General features: G+C 46.8%; 1 protein-coding gene across 1 annotated transcript in view; it reads left to right on the top strand.

Moving 5' to 3' along the window:
- Positions 1 to 26,887, top strand: part of TNFRSF8 (TNF receptor superfamily member 8) — a 31,569-nt gene extending 4,682 nt beyond the window's left edge. The window contains exons 2-10 of the mRNA XM_081017982.1: positions 10,310 to 10,391; positions 13,212 to 13,340; positions 14,456 to 14,611; positions 16,788 to 16,881; positions 19,000 to 19,208; positions 21,259 to 21,426; positions 24,260 to 24,285; positions 25,571 to 25,775; positions 26,629 to 26,887. Of these exons, the coding sequence (XP_080874108.1) occupies positions 10,310 to 10,391; positions 13,212 to 13,340; positions 14,456 to 14,611; positions 16,788 to 16,881; positions 19,000 to 19,208; positions 21,259 to 21,426; positions 24,260 to 24,285; positions 25,571 to 25,775; positions 26,629 to 26,876 (1,317 nt within the window). The 3' untranslated portion in view covers positions 26,877 to 26,887. The remainder of the gene's footprint in view (positions 1 to 10,309; positions 10,392 to 13,211; positions 13,341 to 14,455; positions 14,612 to 16,787; positions 16,882 to 18,999; positions 19,209 to 21,258; positions 21,427 to 24,259; positions 24,286 to 25,570; positions 25,776 to 26,628) is intronic.
- The last annotated feature ends 506 nt before the right edge of the window (positions 26,888 to 27,393 follow it).

Genomic DNA, 27,393 nt, shown 5'->3' with positions numbered 1-27,393 from the left:
AGGACCAGTGGTCAAAGATGATGGGAATTGTAGTCTCAAAACATCTGGAGGGCCAAGTTTGAGGAAGCCTGGTCTACAGGTTGGACACCCTTGATCGAAGATATCTGGCCTGGCTTGTTAAAGGCGCAAGAGCCCTAGAAGGAGAGAGAACATGGCAACCCTTCCAAACATGACTGTACAGTGGTCCCTTAGGTTAAGTACTTAATTCGTTCCGGAGGTCCGTTCTTAACCTGAAACTGTTCTTAACCTGAAGCACCACTTTAGCTAATGGGGCCTCCTGCTGCTGCTGCGCCTCCGGTGTGTGATTTCTGTTCTCATCCTGAGGTAAAGTTCTTAACCCGAGGTAATATTTCTGGGTTAGCGGAGTCTGTAACCTGAAGCATCTGTAACCCGAGGTACCACTGTACTTGAAGCACTTGCGGAGGTGTGAAATGTTAAGCTAGGCGAGAGTGCCCTGGAGCGTGTGCCGAGTGCCGCTTAGCAGTGAGCAACAGCACATCTAGGGTTAAAGGTAAAGGGACCCCTGACCATTAGGTCCAGTTGTGACCGACTCTGGGGTTGCGGTGCTCATCTCGCTTTATTGGCCGAGGGAGCCGGTGTACAGCTTCCGGGTCATGTGGCCAGCATGACTAAGCCGCTTCTGGATGAACCAGAGCAGCTCATGGAAGCACCGTTTACCTTCCCGCCGGAGAGGTACCTATTTATCTACTTGCACTTTGACGTGCTTTCGAACTGCTAGGTTGGCAGGAGCAGGGACTGAGCAACAGGAGCTCACCCCGTCGCGGGGATTCAAACCGCCGACCTTCTGATTGGCAAGTTCTAGGCTCTGTGGTTTAACCCACAGCGCCACCCGCGTCCCACATCTAGGGTTAGGTCTGGGTATTGCACAGAAATAGAAGGCAGCTCCTTTTGCCGCCATGCTATGGTGCTTCTTTAAAAGATAACGTAAGACTCTAATCCTCATGGCTGTGAATATAGGGCTGATTTAAAAGGAACAGAGGAAGTTGCCTAATAGTGAGTCCATCCAACTCAGTATCATCTACTCTGACTGGCAGCAGCGCTCCTGGGTTTCAGGAGGGAGGCATTCCCAGGCCTACCCAGAGATGCCATCGGGGATCGAACCTTCCGCATGCAAGACAACTTCCAGGCCTGATTCCTAGAGCCCAGATATGCAATATATCAAGGAGAGGAAAGGCATAAAGGATCCCTTTCTGTGGAGGTCTCCATTACAGGGGTGACTACCTCTTTTCAGATCAAAGGCTGTAGTCCTTTGTGGACAAATCTTGCACAGGGGAGGGGGTTGGACTAGATGACCTTTGGTGTACCTTCCAACTCTACAATTCTATGAGTCTATGAGCTGTTTGCCACCGGTAGGTGAGGCCAGGGCCAAAAGCAGGTGGAGCAACACCTTTTTACAAAGAGCCACACACAAAAGTCAGGCACACCTGTCCACACGCCATCCAATCAGAGAGGAGGAGAACCGCTGTGTGGCATAGGGGTTAGAGCATGGGCAGGCAAACTAAGGCCCGGGGGCCAGATCCGGCCCAATCGCCTTCTAAATCCAGCCCACGGACGGTCCGGGAATCAGCATGTTTTTACATGAGTAGAATGTGTCCTTTTATTTAAAATGCATCTCTGGGTTATTTGTGGGACCTGCCTGGTGTTTTTACATGAGTAAAATGTGTGCTTTTATTTAAAATCATCTTTGGGTTATTTGTGGGGCATAAGAATTCATTCATTCCCCCCTCCAAATAATAATCCGGCCCCCCAAAAGGTCTGAGGGACAGTGGACCGGCCCCATGCTGGAAAAGTTTGCTGATGTAGGGGGTTTTCAGCTATCATCTTTTGCTGACTCCTGGGTTAGAGTGTCAGGCTAGGCCCTGTGAGGGACCTGGGTTCGAATACCCACACAGCCATGAAGCATGCTGGGGTGACCTTTAGGGGCCTCCCTCACAGGGTTGTGGTTGGGATTCAGTGATGAAGGGGAGAAAGAAACACAGACCCCGCCTTGAGCTCCTTTGGAGGAAAATGTGGGGCGCAATGAATAAGTAAATAAATAAGGCTGTATGGGCCTATGGCCGTAATAAATATTATTATTATTATTATTAAATAAGGCAGGACATAAATGTTGTTGGTGTTGTTACAGTTCAAGGATTTACAGTGGTGCCTCGCAAGACGAAATTAATTCGTTCTGCGAGTTTTTTCGTCTTGCGAATTTTTCGTCTTGCGAAGCACGGTTTCCCATAGGGTATTAACGGTTTTAAGAAAAAGGAAACAAACTTGCAAGACGTTTTCGTTTTTCGTCTTGCGAAGCAAGCCCATAGGGAAATTCGTCTTGCGAAGCGACTCAAAAAACGAAAAACTCTTTCGTCTTGCGCGTTTTTCGTCTTGCGAGGCATTTGTCTTGCGAGGTACCACTGTATTCCAGCAGATGTTGTCCTGTTGAACCCTCCAAGTAAACTTTGGGCAAGCAAGAGGCATAATCACAATTCAAGGACATGGGGGAGCATTCATGGAGGGTGCCATCTGTTGTAAATAAAAATATGCCCTTTCCCCCCTTATGGGGTATCCAAGAGCCCATATAGAGTCCTTACATAGGTTCCCTATTGGTAGGAGAAAATAACAGGCCAACCAGAGAATATTGGGAAGCAAAGCAGCTAGCAAGCTTGATCTTTATTGATCTGTTGCAACAGGGTGCTCCCCTCACACGCAGGAAAGGAGGAGGACCCACAAAAATGCTGTGCAAGGGCTTATAAAGACTTTTGAAATTCCCATCCTGTAGATCAAGACCACCCCCAGAAACATTATACATACATCACAGAAGGGGTGTAACCTAAGACCACCCCTCAGATACATCACACCTACATCACAGAAAAGGCGGTCTTAAAACAGAAATTTGAATGTTGTTTTTCTCCTGTCCTTGTTTATCTCCTGTCTGGCAGATTACTTGATTGGATTGCCTGGGGAGCCTGGCCAGTCTTTTGTAATGATAAATACTTAGTTCCTGGGCCATGTCACAGGCTCACACCCTATTCAAACACAGACATACCCTTAAGACAGGATTTGTGAAGGAAAAGACAATGGGGAGGCGTTTCCATTTTCCTTTGACCTTGCAGAGAAAACATTTGGTCAGTTTGGGAATCAAAATGGTTCCAGGTCGGTCTTCCTGTGCTGATCTATGTACGTGCTTGGTTGGTACACTTATAAACTAAGACCTCAAAATTCCTATCACAGCCCCAAGGTCACCCCAATGAGCTTCAGGATTGAATGGCGGATTTGAACCTGGGTCTCTCCCACGTCCTAGCACGTTTGCACCCTAACCACTATGCCACACTGCCTCTTGCGGTTTTGCTGCGGACGGAGCTGCAAGTGAGCGCTTTAATGTGGCGGAAAACAGGCCGGTGTCCGTCCGCCTCCTGGCAGGTGTGCATAACAGCAAAACCTCACGTGTGCAGCTGTTGCTGTGGATCTTGTGCAACCCAGCAGCTCTTTCTCCTGGGGGCAGGAAACCCGCCATCTTTGGCTCCCTTACTGGCTAAGCCAGCCCGAAAATGACTCATTCACTAATATTTTTCTGAGGCCACTGAAACCCGAAGTCTGATTCAGAAAATTTCAGTTTGCAAGAGATGAGTGGCGAGACCAGGAAACCGGCAGGGTGACAACAACTCCTGTCCTCATTTGGGAATTGACTTGGCCGGCAGGCAGAAAACTGCACCCCTCACTTTTCTGAATCGGCTTTCCCCAGTCCCCACCCCATGCACGCTCTTTGCAAAAACCACCCGACCACATCTGAGAAATTGTGCAGTAACCCTCCAGCTACCTTTGACACAGCAGTTTAGAGCTGAGAAAGGGCTGCTGTTCAAATGGGAGAGCATCTACATCATGGGTAGGCAAACTAAGGCCCGGGGGCCGGATCTGGCCCAATCGCCTTCTAAATCCGGCCCATGGACGGTCCGGGAATCAGCGTGTTTTTACATGAGTCGAATGTGTCCTTTTATTTAAAATGCATCTCTGGGTTATTTGTGGGGCCTGCCTGGTGTTTTTACATGAGTAGAATGTGTGCTTTTATTTAAAATGCATCTCTGGGTTATTTGTGGGGCATAGGAATTCGTTCATTTCCACCCAAAAAAAAATATAGTCAGGCCCCCCACAAGGTCTGAGGGACCGTGGACCAGCCCCCTGCTGAAAAAGTTTGCTGACCTCTGATCTACATTGTGTGCAGAAGGCTCCAGGTTTGACCCCCCCCCCCATGGCAGCATCGCCAGGTAAGGCTGGGAACGACACTCCTGCCGGCCAGTGTAGGCCAATGACCTGACTCAGGATAAGGCAGCTTCCTGGATTCTGATTGTAAAGGTAAAGGGACCCCTGACCATTAGGTCCAGTCATGACCGACTCTGGGGTTGTAGCACTCATCTCACTTTGTTGGCCGAGGGAGCCGGCGTACAGCTTCCGGGTCATGTGGCCAGCATGACTAAGCCACTTCTAGCCAACCAGAGCAGTGCACGGAAACGCCGTTTACCTTCCCGCCGGAGCGGTACCTATTTATCTACTTGCACTTTGACGTGCTTTCGAACTGCTAGGTTGGCAGGAGCAGGGACCGAGCAACGGGAACTCACCCCGTTGCGAGGATTCGAACCGCAACCTTCTGATCGACAAGTCCTAGGCTCTGTGGTTTAACCCACAGCGCTACTCACGTCCCTTCGCATTCCGATTGTTTGCTGTTGTTGTTGTTTAGTCGTTTAGTCGTGTCCGACTCTTTGTGACCCCATGGACCAGAGCACGCCAGGCACTCCTATCTTCCGCTGCCTCCTGCAGTTTGGTAGGCTCAAGCAGTATGTGGACCGAGAACTCCCGGAAGTGCAAGCTGGATTTAGAAGAGGCAGAGGAACCAGAGACCAAATTGCAAACATGCACTGGATTATGGAGAAAGCTAGAGAGTTCCAGAAAGACATCTACTTCTGCTTCATTGACTATGCAAAAGCCTTTGACTGTGTCGACTACAGCAAACTATGGCAAGTTCTTAAAGAAATGGGAGTGCCTGATCACCTCCTTCCGATTGTACCAGCCCTTTATTTGCAACCATGAGGACTAGAATCTTGCTTGTCCTTTTGAGGAAATGCCGCAGCGCGGTGGCAGAACACTTGCCTTGCACGCAGATGGCCCCAGGTTCAACCTAACCCTGCCTGCAACCCTGGAGCGCTAGAGGTTGAATAGCTCAGCTGGCTAGAGTGTGGTGGTGACAATGGCAAGGTTGCAGGCAACAGCCAGCAAGTCGAGACCCTCGTTGATTCAGCCCCGTTCTTCTCCAACCGCAGTGCCCTGCTCACATGCGGCGACTCCAGACTGCAGAGAGCATGAGGGAATCTGGCTATTTCGGGAGGAGACTGGACTGGATTGGGTCCATAAGTGGGATGGGATGTAGAGGTGAGCCCTCCCCTCCCCACCCCCTTGTTATTGCCTGACCTAGAATAGCGCTTTCTGGGAGAACTACAGAAAAGCACACACACCTCCAAGCTTACGATAACAGATGCATTCTTCGTTTTGGTCCACCGACTAAACCTGCAAATCCTTCCCATCGATGCCCAGAACAGGGACTTGTACAGAGTTGCGACAGGCAACTCCCTCTTTAGTGAGAGCTGCCTGTTGCAACTCTCCACGAGTCCCCGTTCTTAGCATCAAACGCTTCAGGGTGGACATCCTGATTCTTTGGAATTACTGGATGGTCTGGTGTTTAGCCAGAATCCTCTTCCCAGCTGCTTCCTCCCACTGATCAATCTAGGAACAGTAATGGGTCTTCCAAGTTCTCTTGCTTGGCTCACATATCTCTAATTAAAAAGGCAAGGAGTAAATCTTACTGGGGTCTATAAAGCTGGTAAAATAACCGCTATATAGTCCTGCATTGCAGGGGGTCAGACTAGAAGATCCTCAGGGTCCCTTCCAACTCTATATTTTGTACATTCAAACAGTCTGCATCTGATTTTAGGCAGTGGTTTCCCCAAAACGGCCCAGATGGAAACCCCTCGGACTTCCCACCTCTGCCTTAACAGGAAACATCAAGGAACAAGTGGGTGGGTTTTGCTCAAATTTTTTTTTTGCCACAAGCCGATGCACAGGCAGGGCTATTAATAGAGCTAATAACTAGCTGTGTGTTCAAATGCAGATCGTGCCTAATTAATGAAAACACTTGTTGACTGTAAACACCAGGTCAAAACTGAACCGAGGTAGCCTCATTCGTAGCTCTTGAAATGAGGAGGTAAAAAGAGCGCAGAAAAGTCCCGCAGAGCCACAGCAGACGGGAAGACCCGTGGCTTGGTGAGAGGCCACGAGCTCGGCACGCGGAAGATTTCCCGGTTTGATCCCTGGCATTTTTGCCGAAGGGCCAAGAGCCCAAATTTGGCCCGCCACCAACCGCCCCACTGCACCTTTGCCCTGGAGATTTTACAAGCCTTGATGTGTGCAGGGATGGATGGAGGAGGGAAAACTGGCGACTGCGAGTGGCTGCCAAGACCATATGACACCCGTCCTGAAAGACCTGCATTGGCTCCCAGTACGTTTCCGAGCACAATTCAAAGTGTTGGTGCTGACCTTGAAAGCCCTAAAGGCCTCGGCCCAGTATACCTGAAGGTATGTCTCCACCCCCATCGTTCTGCCCGGACACTGAGGTCCAGCTCTGAGGGCCTTCTGGCGGTTCTCTTCCTGAGAGAAGTGAGGTTACAGGGAACCAGGCAGAGGGCCTTCTTGGTGGTGGCGCCCGCCCTGTGATAAACCCTCCCGTCAGATGTCAAGGAAATAAACAACTACCTGACTTTTAGAAGCCATCCGATGACAATCCTGTTTAGGGAAGTTTTTAATGTTTGATGTTTTATCATGCTTTTAATATTCTGTTGGGAGCCGCCCAGAGTGGCTGGGAAAACCAAGCCAGATGGACGGGGTATAAGTAATAAATTACAGTGGTACCTCAGGTTACAGACGCTTCAGGTTACAGACTCCGCTAACCCAGAAATAGTACCTCGGGTTAAGAACTTTGCTTCCGGATGAGAACAGAAATTGTGCTCTGGCAGCGCGGCAGCAGCGGGAGGCCCCATTAGCTGAAGTGGTGCTTCAGGTTAAGAACCGTTTCAAGTTAAGAACGGACCTCCAGAATGAATTAAGTACTTAACCCGAAGTACCACGGTATTATTATAAAACGACGAATGTCTTGCCACAGCCACCGTTGTCATGCGGCCCCTGGGAGCCCTCTCTGGAGGGAACATGGCCCTGGGGCAGAAGAGGGTTTCTCTCAAACATCAAAGCCATGCAGAAAACACCACCTGATGGCAGGAAGAGCTGTCGGATTTGACAACCAAATCTCCGCAGGGTGGACGAGCACCCTGACCTGGAATTCCAGCTGTTGGTAGTTGCAAACGGGGAGAGCACAGCGGTCCTCAAGTCCTGCTTGCTGTTTTCCTAGTGGCAAACCAGATGCCTGTGGAAAACCCGCAAGCAGGATCTGAGCACAAGAGCAATTCTCCTTTTCTATGGTTTCCAGCAACTGGTCTTCAGAAGCATTGCTGCCTCCTGTGATAGGAATTTTGAGGTCTTGTTGTTGTTTAGTCATTTAGTCCTGTCCGACTAAATGACTAAACAACGGCCTCCCGCAGTTTGGTCAGACTCATGCTGGTAGCTTCGAAGACACTATCCTGTCCAGAGTCCCATGGACTGCAAGAAGATCAAACCTCTCCATTCTGAAGGAAATCAGCCCTGAGTGCTCACTGGAAGGACAGATCGTGAAGCTGAGGCTCCAATACTTTGGCCACCTCATGAGAAGAGAAGACTCCCTGGAAAAGACCCTGACGTTGGGAAAGATGGAGGGCACAAGGAGAAGGGGACGACAGAGGACGAGATGGTTGGACAATGTTCTCGAAGGTACCAACATGAGTTTGACCAAACTGCAGGAGGCCGTGGAAGACAGGAGTGCCTGGTGTGCTCTAGTCCATGGGGTCACGAAGAGTCGGACACGACTAAACGACTAAACAACAACAACAATTTATAACAGTCCACATTGGGGGCAGGGATCTCCTCCATATCATATCACCTCTTTCTTGTCCTTTCTCTAAACCAGGGTTTCCCAAACTTGGGTCTCCGACTGTTTTTGGACTACAATTCCCATCATCCCTGACCACCGGTCCTGTTAGCTAGGGACGATGGGAGTTGTAGTCCAAAAACAGCTGGAGACCCAAGCTGGGGAAACAAACTGCTCTGAACTAAAAAGGCCCGAGCGCTGCAAGTTTTCTTCATAGGGGAATTGATCCATCCTTCCTCGATAACTTCAATCCTTTTCCAACTCAGCAATATCCCTTTTGAGGCGAGGCAGCCAGACAATTTAGTTGGCGCCTTTCATAGAATCATAGAATCATAGAGTTGGAAGAGACCACAAGGGCCATCGAGTCCAACCCCCTGCCAAGCAGGAAACACCATCAGAGCACTCCTGACATATGGTTGTCAAGCCTCTGCTTAAAGACCTCCAAAGAAGGAGACTCCACCACACTCCTTGGCAGCAAATTCCACTGTCGAACAGCTCTTACTGTCAGGAATTTCTTCCTAATGCTTAGGTGGAATCTTCTTTCTTGTAGTTTGGATCCATTGCTCCGTGTCCGCTTCTCTGGAGCAGCAGAAAACAACCTTTCTCCCTCCTCTATGTGACATCCTTTGATATATTTGAACATGGCTATCATATCACCCCTTAACCTCCTCTTCTCCAGGCTAAACATGCCCAGCTCCCTTAGCCGTTCCTCATAAGGCATCGTTTCCAGGCCTTTGACCATTTTGGTTGCCCTCCTCTGGACACGTTCCAGTTTGTCAGTGTCCGTCTTGAACTGTGGTGCCCAGAACTGGACACAGTACTCCAGGTGAGGTCTGACCAGAGCAGAATACAGACCTTTGCTTGACCCGAAGTGCTGTTGTCGGTCTGATCTGGCAGCCAAACTCTTCTTTGGTTCTGAGGAACAGCTGAGAAGCAGATAAACTTGCCCAAGTCTTCAAGACGCACACATATGTCTACAATTGTGTCATTATTTTACAATCTCTGCCAAACTGACCTCAAAATTTTTTTTTTGAGGGATTGAAATGTCATGTCTGTTGCTACCAACCCCTTTCATCTCTTGATAGTATGTCTTGTTTCGACTCGAGTCTGAACTTCTCCAGTCATCCAGAAAAATCAAACTCAGCGTCTTTAATTCAGAGACGAATCTAGAGAAACGTCCTACCTTTTCTCTTACGTGTGAACCAGAATCGGGGCTCTCTGAGGGCCTCAGAAGGAGACGAGATGTCTCAGAAATAAATGCTTCGCGGAATGTTATGGTTTGAAGAATCGGCGAACAGGATTTGAATTATGAGAGCAGAAAGAATGAGAGACTATTGTGTTGTTAGGATGTAAAATGAGGGGAGAAGACGGGACGCAGCAAAGAGGGGATAAGAAAAGCATCCTGGAAAACGGGGTGGGAAGTCAATAATATAAAAGGAATTTTTAAAAATATGTATTGGAATTGTATGTGGAATTTCTTGAAGTTTAATAAAATAATTTTGGACTAAAAAAGAAATAGATGCTTCACAGTGGCTGAAATCCTACACATGCTTCCCTGAGAGTAAAAGCTGCTGCACACTGCACGAGTTTGTGACTAAGGCTTTGTACGCCTTTCTGTTTACGCTGGTTCCAGAATGTTCCTTTCGTTCCCTGCAAGGGAAGTTTGCAGAGTCTGAGGCTTTTTAGTTTAGAGAAAAGGCGAGTGACATGATAGAGTGGGGAACCTTTGGCCCGCAAGATGTTGCTGAACTGCAAATCCCATCAGCGCTAGCAAACAAAGCTGATGGTCAGGAATGAGCACTGAGGGGAACAGGATGCTGGACTAGAGGGGTCACTGCCTGGGCTGATCCAGCAACCAGGCTTTTCTTAGGGGCTAATGAATTTGTCTAACCCTTTCTAAAGCATGTGGGTTTTGCCAGATCTTGTGGCAGGGAGTTCCATCAGTTGTTTTGGCCCCCCTCATTCTTTTTAAGGCCTCAAATGGAATCAAAATAGAAACCACGACAAAACCACCAGTCATCTCCCCCTCCTGAAACTGCGCCTGAAACTATTTCCCCTTTCTTTTGAGAAACAACACTCAAGTCCTGGCCATTGATCCTGAGCTTATGTGAAGAGTTCCACCATATTTCAATGTCTTGCGCATTATTTCGGATGTATTTAGAAACACAGACTCCGCCCTGCTCAATGCAGGAGAAACATGCAGCCTCTCGGCTTTTAATTATGGCTTTTGTCTTTCTGCCTTTCTAGGGATCGGGTCATTTGCCTTGCTTGGGGCTGGTCATCGGGTCCAACAAAGAACCCCTACGGTGCTGCTACCAATGCCCCTCAGGTCAGTACCTCTGTGCACTGCAAGGACAACCTTACTGGAATCCTAGAATTGTAGAGATGAAGGGGACCTGCAAAGGGCACATTCCAGTCTGGCAAAATCTATTGGGGCAGGAAGCAGGATCAATGAGAGGGTGTGGCTTGGATAGAAGAGGGTGTGGCCTGCGGAGAGTTCTGAGGGCCAGGGAGAGAATCCTGGAGGGCCACATATGTCTCTCTGGCCCGAGGTCCTTAACCCTTTGCTGACTGGCTTTCTATGCCCCTCCCAGCACCTGTTCCCAGGTGAGCTCCTTACACTGTAAAAGTGTAACATTGGAAATGAGTTTAAATATCATTATTCCTCCTTATTTATTCTCTGAGTTTTATTTCATAAAACTTACATACCGCTTGGTTGTAGAGAACCTCAAGGTGGTTGACAAGAAGAGCAAAGCAGTAAGATGATTAGCAGAAGCAATTAGATCGCTGGGAGGGCGGAATTAAAACCAGCAACGAATTAAAAACACGCGTTCTAAACATCTGGGCATGCTCGTCTGAACAAGGATGTTTTTAGCAGGCGCCGAGAAAAGCACAGCGAAGACGGCTGCCTGATATCAAGTGGCAGGGAGTTCCAAAGTGTGGCTTCTGCCACACTAAAAGATGAAGTTCTTGCAAATGTGGAAGAAACAGCAGTTGTAACAGGGCCAGATCCGCAGATCGAAGTGGTCGGGCGCGCAGATGTGGGCAAGGAGATTTTGCTGTGCTTTAGTTATTGAACTCTCAGAAACCGACGTGAGCAGTCTTAGTTGTGGTTTCTTCATAAAAACCAGAGAGATGTGGTCTGTCACGCCAGAAGGGGGAGCTTCCCTCCCTCCGGAAATATGGTGCTTTTGGGGGGCTGTCTGAGGTGAGCTGGGTGACTCACCAAAGTTTGCAAACTCTGCGGCCTTGGAAGCCAAGCCCCAAAACTCCCCTCGAGGAACTTAAGAGAACTCTGTGGGTGGGGGGTGTTTTTACTGTCTTTCTAGAGGAAATTTCTGACATTTTCTCCTTCTGACAGTTCTTTTTTCAGTTGGGTATGAACGGCACGCCGTCAGGGGCTGGCGTTAAATAGAAGGGTGTTCCCCTTCCAGTCCTGGGTACTGAAATAGAGATGTATAATCCGCTCAGGACCCTTTTTAAGGCTTTGTTTTTCCTGCAGTTGGTCAGTTTCAGCCTGGGCTATTCTACTGCAAGCAGCAGGTACAGGCTTTGCAGAACCTAACTCTCCCCCTATAAGGCGGGGAAGGAGATTCCTGAGTCATGTCGGTGGAGGGAGGGAATAAAAATAATAATAATAATTTATTATTTATACCCTGCCCATCTGGCTGAGTTTCCCCAGCCACTCTGAGCGGCTCCCAATCAAGTATTAAAAACAGTACAGCATTAAATATTAAAAACTTCCCTAAACAGGGCTGCCTTCAGATGTCTCTTAAAAATAAGATAGCTGCTTATTTCCTTCACATCTGAAGGGAGGGTGTTCCACAGGGCGGGCGCCACTACCGAGAAGGCCCTCTGTCTGGTTCCTTGTAACCTCACTTCTCACAATGAGGGAACAGCCAGAAGGCCCTCGGCGCTGGACCTCAGTGTCCGGGCAGAATGATGGGGGTGGAGACGCTCCTTCAGGTATACAGGACTGAGGGGGTTTAGGGCTTTCAAGGTCAGCACCAACACTTTGAATTGTGCTCGGAAACGTACTGGGAGCCAATGCAGATCTCTCAGGACCGGTGTTATGTGGTCCCGGCGGCCGCTCCCAGTCACCAGTCTAGCTGCCGCATTCTGGTTTAATTTCAGTTTCCAGGTCACCTTCAAAGGTAGCCCCACGTAGAGTGCATTGCAGCAGTCCATGCAGGAGATAACTAGAGCATGCACCACTCTGGCGAGACAGTCCGCGGGCAGGTAGGGTCTCAGCCTGCGTACCAGATGGAGCTGATAAACAGCTGCCATGGACACAGAATTGAACTGCGCCTCCATGGACAGTTGTGAGTCCAGAATGACTCCCAGGCTGCGCACCTGGTCCTTCAGGGGCACAGTTACCCCATTCAGGACCAGGGAGTCCTCCACACCCGCCCACCCCCTGTCCCCCCAAAACAGTACTTCTGTCTTGTCAGGATTCAACCTCAGTCTGTTGGCCGCCATCCATCCTCCAACCGCCTCCAGGCACTCACACAGGACCTTCACTGCCTTCACTGGTTCTGATTTAAAAGACAGGTAGAGCTGGGTGTCATCAACTCTTAAAGGAGCCCCCCCCATGGGTTAATAAAGTTCAGGATCCTGCATCTCACAGGATCTACAATTTTGAAACTTGCTGCATGGGAAGCAAACTTTTAATTAAAAACCTCTCCTTTTACAGTGGCACCTCGGGTTGCAAACACTTTGGGTTACAGACTCCACTAACCCAGAAGTAGTACCTCAGGTTAAGAACTTTACCTCAGGATGAGAACAGAAATCGCGCCCCTGCAGCGGGAGGCCCCATTAGCTAAAGTGGTACCTCAGGTTAAGAACGGTTTCAGGTTAAGAACGGACCTCTGGAACGAATTAAGTTCGTAACCCGAGGTACCACTGTATTCTGATCAAAAATATGTGCCAGCAGAGATGTATTTACCAGAGGCTTTAACAGGCAGCTGGCCTGTCTTACCGCAACATCATCCTCACAAGACAATAAACCAAATTTTAAATGGGCAGAAAAGCCATGTTTGGGGAAAACTAAAGAGTTCTCTCCAACCCTATGATCTTACAACAGTAGGATCTGCAAGGTCCTGGGACTGGGTTAAGAGCAGCCTCCTCTCCTGTTTTATTTTATTTTTAGGATACACCCAGACTGTGACTTGCCCTGCGAATCTCACGGACTGCAAAAAGAACCTGTGCCGAGCCGACCACTACCTGAACGACGCGCACGTCACACCCCGTTGCGAGGCTTGTAAGCAGTGCCTACCAGGTATTTGCCCCCGGGCATCCGTTGCCCTTTGCAGCACACTGCCTTTTCGACTGGCGCCTGGGCTCGCCTCCTCCTGCACCAGCCCAGTTCCTCAAGTGTCAAAGTCCGTGGTAAAGGCTTCAGCATGGTATAAGAAAAATACTGCTCCCTTTCCCTTATGGGGTACCTAAGAGCCCATATAGAGTCCTTAAGTAGGTTCCCTATTGGTAGGAGAGAAAAAAAGAGGCCAACCAGAGAATATTGAGAAGCAAAGCAGCTAGTAAGCCTGATCTTTATTCAACTGTTGCAACAGGGTGCTGCCCCAACACGGGGGGGGGGGGGGAGGGACCCCAAGCCCTGCGCGTAAGCTGTAGATTGTAGTGACTGTAGAGTTGTAATGACTGTAGAGTTGGAAGGCACCCTAAGGACCATCTAGTCCAACCCCTCTGCAATGGAGGAATCTCAACTAAAGTATCTCTGACAGATGGCCATCTTGTTGTTGTTGTTTAGTCGTTTAGTCGTGTCCGACTCTTCATGACCCCATGGGCCAGAGCACGCCAGGCACTCCTGTCTTCCACTGCCTCCCGCAGTTTGGTCAAACTCATGCTGGTAGCTTCGAGAACACTGTCCAGCCATCTCGTCCTCTGTCGTCCCTTTCTCCTTGTGCCCTCCATCTTTCCCAACATCAGGGTCTTTTCCAGGGAGTCTTCTCTTCTCATGAGGTGGCCAAAGTATTGGAGCCTCAGCTTCAGGATCTGTCCTTCCAGTGAGCACTCAGGGCTGATTTCCTTAAGAATGGAGAGGTTTGATCTTCCTGCAGTCCATGGGACTCTCAAGAGTCTCCTCCAGCACCATCTAACCTCTGTTTAAAAACCTCCAAGGAAGGAGAGTCCACAACCTCCAGACAGGGACCATTCCACAGTCGAACAGCTCTTACTGTCAGATAGGTTGCTTTTTCTGATGCCTAAAAAGTTTTTCCTGAGGTTAGACCGCCCTGATCTAGAATCTGGGTCCAAATCCTCATTCGGCCACAAAGTTCGCTGGGCAGGCCTCGTTCAGTCGCTACCTCTCAGCCTAACCTACCTTGCAGGGGCGTTGTGGACTAAAACAGCATCTGTTTGGGTCTTCTCCAACAGACCGTCACCTAGTAGAAAAACGTCCTTGCACCAACCATACCAACCGGGAGTGCCAATGCCAGCCTGGATGGTACTGTAAGGAGCCGTCGACGGGCACCTGTATTACCTGCGTCCCGCTGACCACTTGCAAGCCGGGCTCTGGGGTCAAGACCAAAGGTAGGTACTGTTGAGAGTGTATTAACTTATGGTCTGTGTGTGTGGTTTGGGAGCTGCACGGTCACGGTCCAGGGTTGTAAAGATTGCGGAGAGAATAATTGGGTGCACTCTTCCCACCTTGGATCAAATCTATGCTTCCAGGTGTCATAAGAAAGCTGCAGAGATAGTGCAGGATAATACGCACCCCAGAAATGATCTCTTTCAGCTTCTGCCTTCTGGAAGAAGGTACAGGGTTATAAAGACTAGGACTAGCTGCCGGAGAAACACTTCTATTCAAATGCAATATAAGGTAGTCTCTGTGGGAGTATTTAATTATGGGGTATCAGAGTTTTTAGGGGGTTAACAGGGCTGGGATAGCTGGGATAGCAGGCTTGTTGGTTTTTGAATGTCTGGTGAAGATTTTTTCAATTTCGTTGTTCTCTATAGGACAATGACAATAAAGATTATCATATCGTAAAGCAATTGAGACCTTGTCAGGATTTTGCTTTCGGGGGGAAACATGTTCTGCCATTGGGCGGCAGGGGAGATCCTGCCATATTTATTCTCATGTTATGGGGGCAATAACCCTCATTATGCAATAATAAAAATTAGGGACGCATTTCGACAATCAGTGCCAATCTCCTTTCAGCGAGATCTGCTATTTTCTAGGCAAGTTGCACAAAGGGAAACCAGAGGCAGAGCATAGCCTTTGTGGCTAGTAGCCATCAATAGTTCTCTCCTCTATGGGTAAATGATTTGGGGTGCTCCAATATCTCCTTTCAGTGTGACCTAATTTGTGTTTTCCATGAGTGTTACGTAACACAGCCTGCACACTATTTCCTTGCAATGTGTGTGTTCCAGTGTTCCTAAACAACAGCTGCTCCTTGGTGTCCTTCTTCAAAGTGACCTTAGTACAGTGGTACCTTGGGTTACATACACTTCAGGTTACATACGCTTCAGGTTACAGACTCCGCTAACCCAGAAATAGTGCTTCAGGTTAAGAACTTTGCTTCAAGATGAGAACAGAAATTGTGCTTCAGCGGCACGGCAGCAGCAGGAGGCCCCATTAGCTAAAGTGGTGCTTCAGGTTAAGTACAGTTTCAGGTTAAGAACGGACCTCCGGAACGAATTAAGTACTTAACCCGAGGTACCACTGTGGTCGATTCCCCAAGGTGACTTCCCGTCGGATGACTCCATGCCCTTTTCTCTCATGGGAATAGGGACATCCTATTCCATCATAATAATTTTACAGTGGTACCTTGGGTTACATACACTTCAGGTTACATACGCTTCAGGTTACAGACTCCGCTAACCCAGAAATAGTACCTCGGGTTAAGAACTTTGCTTCAGGATGATAACGGGAATTTTGTGGCGGTGGCAGCACGTCAGCAGCAGGAGGCCCCATTAGCTAAAGTGGTGCTTCAGGTTAAGAACAGTTTCAGGTTAAGAACGGACCTCCTGAACGAATTAAGGACATAACCAGAGGTACCACTGTACTAATTTATACCCCGCTCATCTGACTGGGTTACTCCAGCCACTCTGGGCGGCTTCCAACATACAGTGTTACCTTGGGTTAAGGAAGCTGGAGAGAGAGGCCCCGCTGCAGAAATAGGAACAGGTCTTTGGCCTCCTGGGACCCCTAACCATGGCACCTCTGGTGGTGCCTGTTTTAAATTACAGTAAAAGGTAAAGGGACCCCTGACCATTAGGTCCAGTCGTGGCAGTGGTTGCGGTACTCATCTACTACTACTTAAAACAGCAATAAATTAAAAACAGATTAAAGGACACACCAGCCTTCTACATGTCTGAGTAAAGGTAAAGGACCCCTGACCATTAGGTCCAGTCATGGCCGACTCTGGGGTTGCGGCGCTCATCTCGCTTTATTGGCCGAGGGAGCCGGCATACAGCTTCCGGGTCATGTGGCTAGCACGACTAAGCCGCTTCTGGTGAACCAGATCAGCGCATGGAAATGCCGTTTACCTTCCCGCCGGAGTGGTACCTATTTATCTACTTGCACTTTGAGGTGCTTTGGAACTGCTAGGTTGGCAGGAGCAGGGACTGAGCAACAGGAGCTCACCCCGTCGTGGGGATTCAAACTGCTGACCTTCTGATTGGCAAGTCCTAGGCTCTGTGGTTTAACCCACAGCGCCACCCGCCTCCCTAAATTACAGTAGTCTTTTATCATTATTTTCATCAGGCACCCCTGACACAGATACCATCTGTGAAGAATGCCCTTCAGGTACTTTCTCTGATGAAGATTCCAGCACCCAAATCTGCAAGCCTCGCACCGAGTGAGTGATAACTTCCTCTGCAATTCTGTATGTAGTATGTACTTACAGAGCAGGCATCCCCAAACTCAGCCCTCCAGCTGTTTTGGGACTACAACTCCCATCATCCCTAGCTAACACTGGTCAGAGATGATGGGAGTTGTAGTCCCAAAACAGCTGGAGGGCGAAGTTTGGGGGTGCCTGTTATAGAGGGTCCTATCCTTCGGATAAAAACTAAAACCCAGTGGACTACCTTACAGGGTCGTTTGTAACACTTCTCTTGTTGTATTGGTTTCTCTCTCTCTCTCTCTCTCTCTCTCTCTCTCTCTCTCTCTTTTTAAACAATAATATTTACTGAGTTTCATACAAATATAACACATACTGTAAAACAAATGAAACAAAAATAAAAAAGAAATAAAACAAATAAAACGAGTAGCAACAAAAGATATAACAACAAACACATAAACAATACAAATTAATTAATTAATTAAACTTCCAACCTCATAAACGTATTGCTTGACTTCCTCTAGTCCCTCCCATCTGAATTTCCTTGTAACTGAATCTAGCAGTTTTCCAATATCATTATTCAAAAACAATATTCCAATTATAGTCAAATTTCTTAATTTTTCTTAACATTCTAAGTCTCATTTATTTAATTAAATCCTAATTTAATCCTAGGCCTATTTAGTACTTTCAGGTAACTTCTAATTTTTAATGTTACAATATTTATTCAAATAGTCTTTAAATTTCTTCCTATCTTCTTGATATTCCACTTCTTTCTGGTTGCGGATTCTTCCAGTGAGGTCAGCTAGCTCCATAAAGTCCATCATCTTCATCTGCCATTCTTCCACAGTTGGTAATTCTTGTGTTTTCCACTTTTTGGCTGTTAAAATTCGAGCAGCAGTTGTAGCATACAATAATACCTTTACATCTTTTTTGGGCAATTCAAGACCTAATATTCCTTTTTTTAAAATAATAATTTTTATTAATTTTAACATATAAATTATAATACATACCACAAAACTTCACCACTTATACAATCTTTTTTTCTTTCTTTTTTGGACTTCCATCAGCACCTCTGATGATCCACCGTTTTGACCACTTCTTGTTCATTTCTTAAATTCATATTGCCTTTAATTATCTTAACTAACCATCCTCCCCTTTATCCATTTTTGCAATAGTTCCAATAATTCACCTCACAAAACTTCTTGCAAACCTACAAAAGTAGTCTGATCATCACAGTTACTTTTCAAATAGTCTGTAAATTTACACCAGTCTTCTGTGAATTTCTGGTCCCGCAGATTTCGAATCCTTCCTGTTAGTTTATCTAATTCTGCATAGTCCATTAATTTCATCCTCCATTCTTCTTTCGTCGGTAATTCTTCCTGCTTCCATTTTTGTGCCAATAATATTCTTGCTGCCGTCATTGCATATAAAAACCATAGCAGTCAACCGTCCCTTATTTGGCGGGAAAGTCCCTTATCCCAGCGCCATGTCCCACTGCTGTCACTTATTGATGATGTCCCTTAAATTTCCCGGGTTTCAAAGGAAGCAGCTCTTCTCCCTCCCTCCCTGCCGGCCAGGGAGGGGGGAGGCTCCAACTGTGTTGCTTGGCTGCGTTGCTCATTCAATAAGGAGTCTAAGAACGACTGGGGGGTGGAGCTTGCATGCCTTGTGCTGATCAAATCGGCCACGTTGCCTGGGGACTCGCCTTTGCTCAGCGCTTCCCAGCGGAGAGGTGACAGTGGTTTTCCTTGCTGCATCCCCTTTGCCGGGTTGCTGTGCTGTGGGAACCACCGCTTGAGGCTTCGTTTGGCTGCTGGCTGGGCTTTCTGCCTTTGGCTCGGAGGGGCTCAGAAGTTGAATATACCTGTGCTTGGAAAATCCCTTATTTTTGCTGCTGATCCCTTATTTTCAAATCTAAGTTGACAGCTATGATCAAAACAGCTTACAATCTTTCCTGTTTATATCACTTCCTACAATGCCCAGTAAAAATGCTTCTGGTTTCTTTATAAATGTATATTTCAACATGTTTTTCATCTCATTATATATCATTTCCCAGAAGTCCTTCACCTTGGGACAGGCCCACCACATGTGATAAAAGGTTTTTTTCCCCTCTCCCTCCTTCTCATCCACCCCCAGCTGTGCCAAGTTAAACAAGGTCCCTCTGGGCCAAGGGGCAATCACGCAGGACGAACGCTGCCTGGACCACTCGCCTGGGCAGTCAACGCCTACAGTGGCCACAACTGCCATTAACCTGGACCCCTCGCTGGCCAGCGTCCTCAGCACAACGGTCAGCGAAGGCAGAGACGAATTCACCCAGATCTTGCCTGTGAAGAAACCAAACAGAGGTTTGCAAATGGTGTTGGTTGGCAGGGAGGTACGGGGACAAATCAAGAGTTAGGCCTCGTCTGCACTGTACATTTAAAGCTGTATCGTACCTCTTTAAGCAGTCATGGCGCCCTCCCATCAGATGTCAAAGAAATAAACAACTACAGTGGTACCTCGGGTTACATACGCTTCAGGTTACATACGCTTCAGGTTACAGACTCCGCTAAACCAGAAATAGTGCTTCAGGTTAAGAACTTTGCTTCAGGATGAGAACAGAAATTGTGCTCCGGTGGCGCAGCGGCAGCAGGAGGCGCCATTAGCTAAAGTGGTGCTTCAGGTTAAGAACAGTTTCAGGTTAAGAACGGACCTCCGGAACAAATTAAGTACTTAACCCGAGGTACCACTGTATTGGACTTTTAGAAGACATCTGAAAGCAGCCCTGTTTAGGGAAGCTTTTAATATTTGATGAATCATTGTATTTTAATATTCTGCTGGAAGCTGCCCAGAGTGGCTGGGGAAAACCCAGCCAGATGGGTGGGGTATAAATAATAAATTATTATTATTATTATTATTATTATTATTATTATTATTATTCATGGCTTCCACCCAAAGAATCCTGGGAAATCCTGTTTAAAGTGGTACAATGCAGGTTTAAAATTAATGTGCCGATGGGGTCTGCGTCTTCAAAGCGCTGTCCACTCTTTCCCGAAAGCAAACTGCAAAAATGTCGGCTGCCTTTCTCTTTTCTGTGACTTTGTTTAGAACTGTGTTTTTGTGTTTCAAAAAGCTGAACTTCTGCACTGAGGAGATCCAGTCGCTGGGTCAAGAAAAGCACTGCTAAATATTTTAAGGAATTAAGTATAAATAAGTATTATAGTATTAATGGAAAATAAGGTTAAAATATGTTAAGATAATTACATGACAGAAAATAGAGAAAGATGGAAAGGATTTGCTGAAACAATTAATAGAAATGGAATACCAAAAGGGAGGTGAGAGGAGGTCGATGAAACAAGGGAATGAAAGAGAGGATATTGAGATGGTATGATGTGTGTTTTTTGAATTGTTTTTGCTCTTGTTTTGTTTAATGTGTTAATGTTAATGTTGCATTCTGTATTGTTTATATATTGTATTGTATTGTTTTCTTTTTTGCTTCTCTTCTTCTTTTCTTTCTTTCTTTTCTTTTCTTCTTTTTGTAAGGTTTAAAAGCAATAAATATTATAAAAGGAAAAAAAAACACTGCTCAGTCACCCTTCCCATGAAGTACCAGGGCGAGTCACAGTGATTTCAAAGACACAATATTTAAAAACAGTTGGCAAGAAAGATCAGTGTGATCTGATCTGATCCCCTGGCTCCCAGGGAAAACCCTAGCGCCTGCGTTCTGGACCAAGTAAAGTTTTAATGACTGTCTCCCAGGGCAGCCCCACACCACAATGTATTACAGTAGTCTAGCCTTGAGGAGCCAAGGGGCTGGAACAGCCAACTGCATCAGCTAAAAATCCCCCAAATCTATATCTATAGAGTTATCAAAGAGAAGAAGAACTGCCAGACTTTTAGAAGACATCTGAAGGCAGCCCTCTTTAGGGAAGCTTTTAATGTTTAACAGACTGCTGTATTTTAATACTTTGTTGGAAGCTGCCCAGAGTGGCTGGGGAAGCCCAGCCAGATGGGTGGGGTATAAATAATAAATTATTATTATTCTTATTCTTATTATTAGTGCAGAAATTAATTCCTTCTGCTGCGCTTTCCAAAATGAACTGATCACAAGACGTTACTCAGTTCTACAGTGGTTGCTTCTTTAAACCACTTTTCACATACAGTGGTACCTCGGGTTACAGACGCTTCAGGTTACAGACTCCGCTAACCCAGAAATATTACGGTACCTCGGGTTAAGAACTTTGCTTCAGGATGAGAACAGAAATCGTGCTCCGGTGGCGTGGCAGCAACGGGAGGCCCCATTAGCTAAAGTGGTGCTCCAAATTAAGTTCTTAACCCGAGGTACCACTGTATATTTCTTCCTCACCCTTTCCTCTCATCCCTTGCCCATTCCTCTGTGTGTCTTTGGCTTTTCAGGGGAGACTGATTTCGCCCTCTTGGTTGCTGTCCTCCTTTCCGTGTTGGTCCTGTTTGCCGGCTTGGTGATGTTCTGGCGGAGGAGGTTTTGCAAGGCGTGGATTGTCTCCCATGCAGCGAAGAACGAGCTGACCTTCTTCCGTAGGAAATCTATGCTCAATCTTCAAGGTGCTGGTTGTTATAAGAGATATATATATATATAATAACATATCACATTGTTAGCAACCCAGAAGTGCAGTGACAGGGTATTAAAAGGTAAAAGTAAAGGGACCCCTGACCATTAGGGCCAGTCGTGACTGACTCTGGGGTTGCGGCGCTCATCTCGCTTTAGTGGCCGAGGGAGCCAGCGTACAGCTTCCGGGTCATGTGGCCAGCATGACTAAGCCACTTCTGGCGAACCAGAGCAGCGCACGGAAACACCATTTACCTTCCCGCTGGAGCGGTACCTATTTATCTACTTGCACTTTGAGGTGCTTTCGAACTGATAGGTTGGCAGGAGCTGGGACCGAGCAACAGGAGCTTACCCCGTCGCGGGGATTCGAACCGCCGACCTTCTGATCGGCAAGTCCTAGGCTCTGTGGTTTAACCCACAGTGCCACCCACGTCCCTTGACAGGGTATTACATCATACCATATACAAACCAAACACGCAGTAAATAGGAAATAAAGAACGCCAAACATTCCAATTTATAACTGAGTCGTGATGAGCATCCAAGTCAGAAACATAGGAAATAAAATCCCACCAGATGTCAAAAAAGTGTTCTGGATCCTTCAAACATGCCCCCCCCCCCCCCGGAAACATGCAGTTTGCGTGTAATTTTTGCCACAATGGCCAAAGTCCATAAGTTCTTATACCACACAGCTAAAAGATTAAATACAATAAACTCTGCTTATAGAGATGGGAGACACAGAGGCATACCAACAAATGAACGTGTTTGCATTAGGGGATGTCCTGAAGTAGAGGACCTTATGCATTATATCTTGCGCTGCCCCTTATATAATGAAGCAAGAGAACAATTTGTAGCACCTATAATGACAAAGTCTCCTGGCCAGAACCCCTCTGACATGATTTTATATCTCCTCGCAGACACAGATAAGTATGTGACCTGGCGTGCAGCACTCTTTGCAGCTGCCGCTAGGAAAATTACAGCTAATTATATAGCCAAGGTAGCCACCAACTGTAAAGGAGATGAATTTATTTAACCCAATCTACATCAAGCTATATTCTATCTTTATCACCAAACTCCGAATATAATTGCACATTGTATTAATTAACTTTATTTTTTAATATATTAGTGGCCATGTGATAATTTTAGCCTATAAATTTTATTGTTTAATGCTTTAACCTGCATATTAAGGTACTTTTATAGCTCTGTTTAGAGTAGGTAATGTCTTGATAATATAAATGTTTTAAGTTTTTTGTATCAATCCAGTATATTGTCTTTCAATTGTTGAATGATTCTGTGTACATCGCGGCAGCCTTTGGCTATGTGCAATAAAACTGACACAGCCAAAAGCAGATTTATTGAGGTTTTCCATTGCTGGGCTTTTGAAATCCCAGGGGAAGCTAACGTCCATGTCAAAAGCTCTTTAGAGAGACAAGAGTTCATGTTGCCTGCCCACAAATTCAGTAAATGACAGAAGAGCTCTGGTCGAGTTGGGCTCTTGTCATGACTTCATTGCAACAGTAGGTGGCACAGTTCCCTTTGTTTTGGGTACCAGGATGCAACTTATAATATTTTGAGTGCTTTCAGGTGCCCCCTGTCCTAGGAGCTCAGTGTAGCCCATCATGCATTGCTTTGCGTGAATATCAGAGGAACATAGGACGCCATAGGTCCATCTAGCTCAGTATTGCCTGCACGGGCTGGCAGCTGCTCTCCAGGATTTCTGGCAAGGACCATCACAGGCCCTACCTGGGGGTGCTGAGTCCGGAGGCTCTGTTTAAGCTCAGAGCCGTCGACAGACGTTCTCTATGGGTTTTCCTAATCCATATATTTTAATCTGTAGAGTTCATAAAAATTATACTACTAATTGAAACTTTTTTTAAAAAAAAAACAACAGCAATAAATTAAAAACAGATTAAAGGACACATCAGCCTTCTACTTGTCTGGGTAAAGGTAAAGGGACCCCTGACCATTAGGTGCAGTTGTGGCCGACTCTGGGGTTGCGGTGCTCATCTCGCTTTATTGGCCGAGGGAGCCAGCGTACAGCTTCCGGGTCATGTGGCCAGCATGACTAAGCCGCTTCTGGCGAACCAGAGCAGCACACGGAAACGCCATTTACCTTCCCACTGGAGCGGTACCTATTTATCTACTTGCACTTTGACGTGCTTTCAAACTGCTAGGTTGGCAGGAGCAAGGACCGAGCAAGGGGAGCTCACCCCGTCACGGGGATTCGAACCGCCGACCTTCTGCTTGGCAAGCCCTAGGCTCTGTGGTTTAACCCACAGCGCCACCCGCGTCTGGGTAGGCTTGCCTAAACCATAATGTTTTTGGCCGGTGCCAAAAAGATTACAGTGATGGATCCTACTTGATGTCACTAAAAACATCATCTGCTAAAAACATTTTGTTTTGGTGAAAGCCTATATCACGTAGAATGCTGGCAGGTTTTTTAATCTGCTTGCCACTGATTTTAATTAATTTTGAATAGTTTTTTTAAAGCTGCTTTTAACTGATAATTTCATGCTTTTATTCTTTTTGTAAACCACTGATGGGATTTTGCTTTTTTGTTGTTTTTTGCAATCATGTACAAATTTCATGAAATATAAATGCATATAATTTTTATGAAATAAATAAAAAACAATCTCTCCTTCTTTAAAAAGATTTTGAAAGTCTGAGGCCATCAGTTATCTTCTTTGGCAGAGACCTTTCCTAATTAAAGAATGACACGCTTTGTTTGTTTAGGGAGAGGGAAGCCTTTTGGGATTGCCGTCTCCAGAAATTAATGCAGAATCATGAATGGCGAGAGATTTAATCCCTCCTCTCATTTTCTCTCTTTTGCAGCCTCTAACCCGGCGAAGATTTGCGAAGTAAGTATGATCCCTTGCCTTGCAACTCAGCGTATTGAGGGGTTAAATAAAGCTTTCTGTTTCCAGCAATTGCTTTTTTAAAAAACACTGTTCAGGAACCGCTGGAGCTAAGAAAAGAAGGGGAGGGCAAGAAAAAATACCGTAGAAAGAGGAATGTCAGGCGAAACTGATGGACTATGTGGAGATGGCAAAATTGACAGGAAAGATCCGAAACCAAGAAGATCAAGTATTTGAAAAGGACTGGGATAAATTCTTACTTTGTTTAAAAGATCACTGTAAAAATTTAAAGTCACTGGCAGGAATGTGAAGATACTTGTACAGTCATACCTCAGGTTACAGACGCTTCAGGTTGCACGATTTTGGGTTGCACACCGCGCTGAACCCCAAAGTACTGGAACAAGTTACGTACAGGTTTCGGCGCTTGCGCATGCGCAGAAGCTCTAAATCGTGCTTTGTGCATGCACAGGAGCACCGAATCGCAACCCACGCATGCGCAGACACGGCGCTGCGGGTTGCAGACGTGCTTCCTGCACGGATCACGTTCGCAACCCGAGCGTCCACTGCAATGTGAAATTTTACTACATTTTACTTGTGATTTATATTGCGTGGCGAGTTCCCGCCCCACCAGGTGGAAATAATGACACATGACACAATTATTAAGGTTAATGGGCTAAAAAAGGCCACAACTTTACTGGTTACAGGTGACGAGCGGTACAGTGGTACCTCGGTTTAAGAACTTAATTCGTTCTGGAGGTCTGTTCTTAACTTGAAACTGTTCTTAACCTGAAGCACCAATTTAGCTAATGGGACTTCCCGCTGCCACCGTGTCGCCGGAGCTCGATTTCTGTTCTCATCCTGAAGCAAAGTTCTTAACCTGAGGTAATATTTCTGAGTTAGCGGAGTCTGTAACCTGAAGCGTCTGTAACCTGAAGTGTCTGTAACCCGAGATACCACTGTAGATAAATAGGTACCGCTCCAGCGGGAAGGTAAACGGCGTTTCCGTGCGCTGCTCTGGTTCACCAGAAGCGGCTTAGTCATGCTGGCCACATGACCCGGACGCTGTACGCCGGCTCCCTTGGCCAGTAAAGCGAGATGAGCGCCGCAACCCCAGAGTCGTCCACGACTGGACCTAATGGTCAGGGGTCCCTTTACCTTTTATGCAGCCTAAATCTTGACGGTGGGGAAAGCCAGAGAGGGAGAACTGGGCAGTGAGAATAGATGGCTTGCCTTCCTGCACAGGATAGACCCTTCACCCATTGATCTCCTGGTTTTCTGTCTTTGCAAGGAGAGGATTGATGGGCTGGACTCTGAAGAGCATGGAGAGGGGGACCAGCTGAATCCTGAACCCCTCGCAGAAGCCCCTGATGGCGTCTCCGTCTTGGAAATGGAAAACACTCCTGTCCTTGATCCCGAAGGTTCTGAGCTGCTTCAGATGGACGGAGGGGCATTTGTGGAGTCCCCCCTGCACAACCACACGAGTAACCACATCGGTGAGTCAGCTGTTGAGTTTGGTGGCCCTCACTGTCTCCTGTGGGAGTGAGTGCTCCGTTATCGGTTGTATAACACAGTGGTACCTAGGTTGTCGCACAGCTTGGCTCCTGTGCAAATTGGTTCGTGAACACCGCAAACCCGGAAGCGTTCTGGTTTGCAATTTTTTTTGGGAAGCCAAACTGCCGATGTGGCTTCCACAGCTTCTGAGTGAGTGCCGAAAGCTCCTGCAGCCAATCGGAAGCTGCACCTTGGTTTTCGAACTGTTCCGGGAGTCGACTCCCGGAACGCTTTAAGTTTGACAACCAAAGTACTGGCGAAATTGACATACAAACTGCGAGACTAGGACAACTGTGACTTTAAAGAAGAATGGGAACTTTTTACAAACTACTTAAAAAAACAACAAAATGAATTGGACTCCTTGGCAGGTTTTGAATAAACATACACAAATTTATTGATTGTTAACATAATAGTCAGATAATTTAAGGATCTTTACAATTTTACAATATGCAGAGAATAACATGTGTTGAAAAATCAGAGAGAGGAGCTGAGGGAAGTCTGGGGGGGGGAGGGAGGGTTTTTCTTAGAGAGGAGGGGGAAATGGGGGGGAATGAAGGTGATATGTTTTGATAATTTGTTACGTTGAAATTCTTAATAAAAACTATTTTTTAAAAAAGTTCGACAACCAAGGTACCACTGCATATCCATTTTTTGCAAAAAGAACATTTTTTATAAAATGAAGTGGGGAACGTTTTGAGCCCCCAACTGTTTTCCCCACCTGAAGCTATGCTTTATGTGTGACTGAGGGAGGGGGAAAGTAACACTGTTTCCTGCTTCTCTCCCCCTAAACCCTAGAAAAAATATACATCATGAGGGCTGACACGGTGATCGTGGGGTCCGTTTCGGAAGTGCCTTCCGGGAAGATGTGCCTTGCCAAGGAGGAAGATGGCGGCTCCGAGACCCAGGAGGACGTAGAGGGGAAGGAACTGGCCATGCGCTATCCGGAACAGGAAACGGAATTCCACCCAGGAAGTGACATCACGACTCCTGTGGAGGAAGAGTGGGAATTCCACAATTCCTGTGAAAAGACTTTGGCCATCTAGCTAGAATATGACGGGTGCACGCTTATAATAATAAATAATAATTTTATTATTTATGCCCTACCCATCTGGCTGGGTTTCCGCCAGCCACTCTTACTGAACTGGCAAGCATGACTATGGTGTTTTTAGCACAGGAAGTGATCTACAGTTGTACCTTGGTTTCCAAACAGCTTGGATCACGGACAACTCGGAACTCGAACGTTGCAAAGCCGGAAGTAGGTGTTCCGGGTTTGCAATCTTTGCCTCGGAAGCTGAACGTCCGGTGTGGCTTCCACAGCTTCTGATTGGCTGCAGGATGCTCCTGCAGCCAATCAGAAGCCGCACCTTCATTTCCGAACATTTCGGAAGTCAAACGGACTTCCGGAACAAATTCTGTTCGAAAACCAATGTACAAATGCACAACGATTTGAGTCTTGGTCTCGCGTGGTCCCGTTGTAGGCGAATTTGCAGGCGACATTGCTCCAGATTTGGAAACGGAAGATGAATTGATCACCCTTGCACCCGCCTTTTCTTTGTGGGA

The sequence above is a fragment of the Podarcis pityusensis genome (assembly GCF_964106645.2).
Source record: "Podarcis pityusensis genome assembly, chromosome: 8".
NCBI lineage: Eukaryota > Metazoa > Chordata > Lepidosauria > Squamata > Lacertidae > Podarcis > Podarcis pityusensis.
This window is presented reverse-complemented; position numbering and strand designations above follow the sequence as displayed.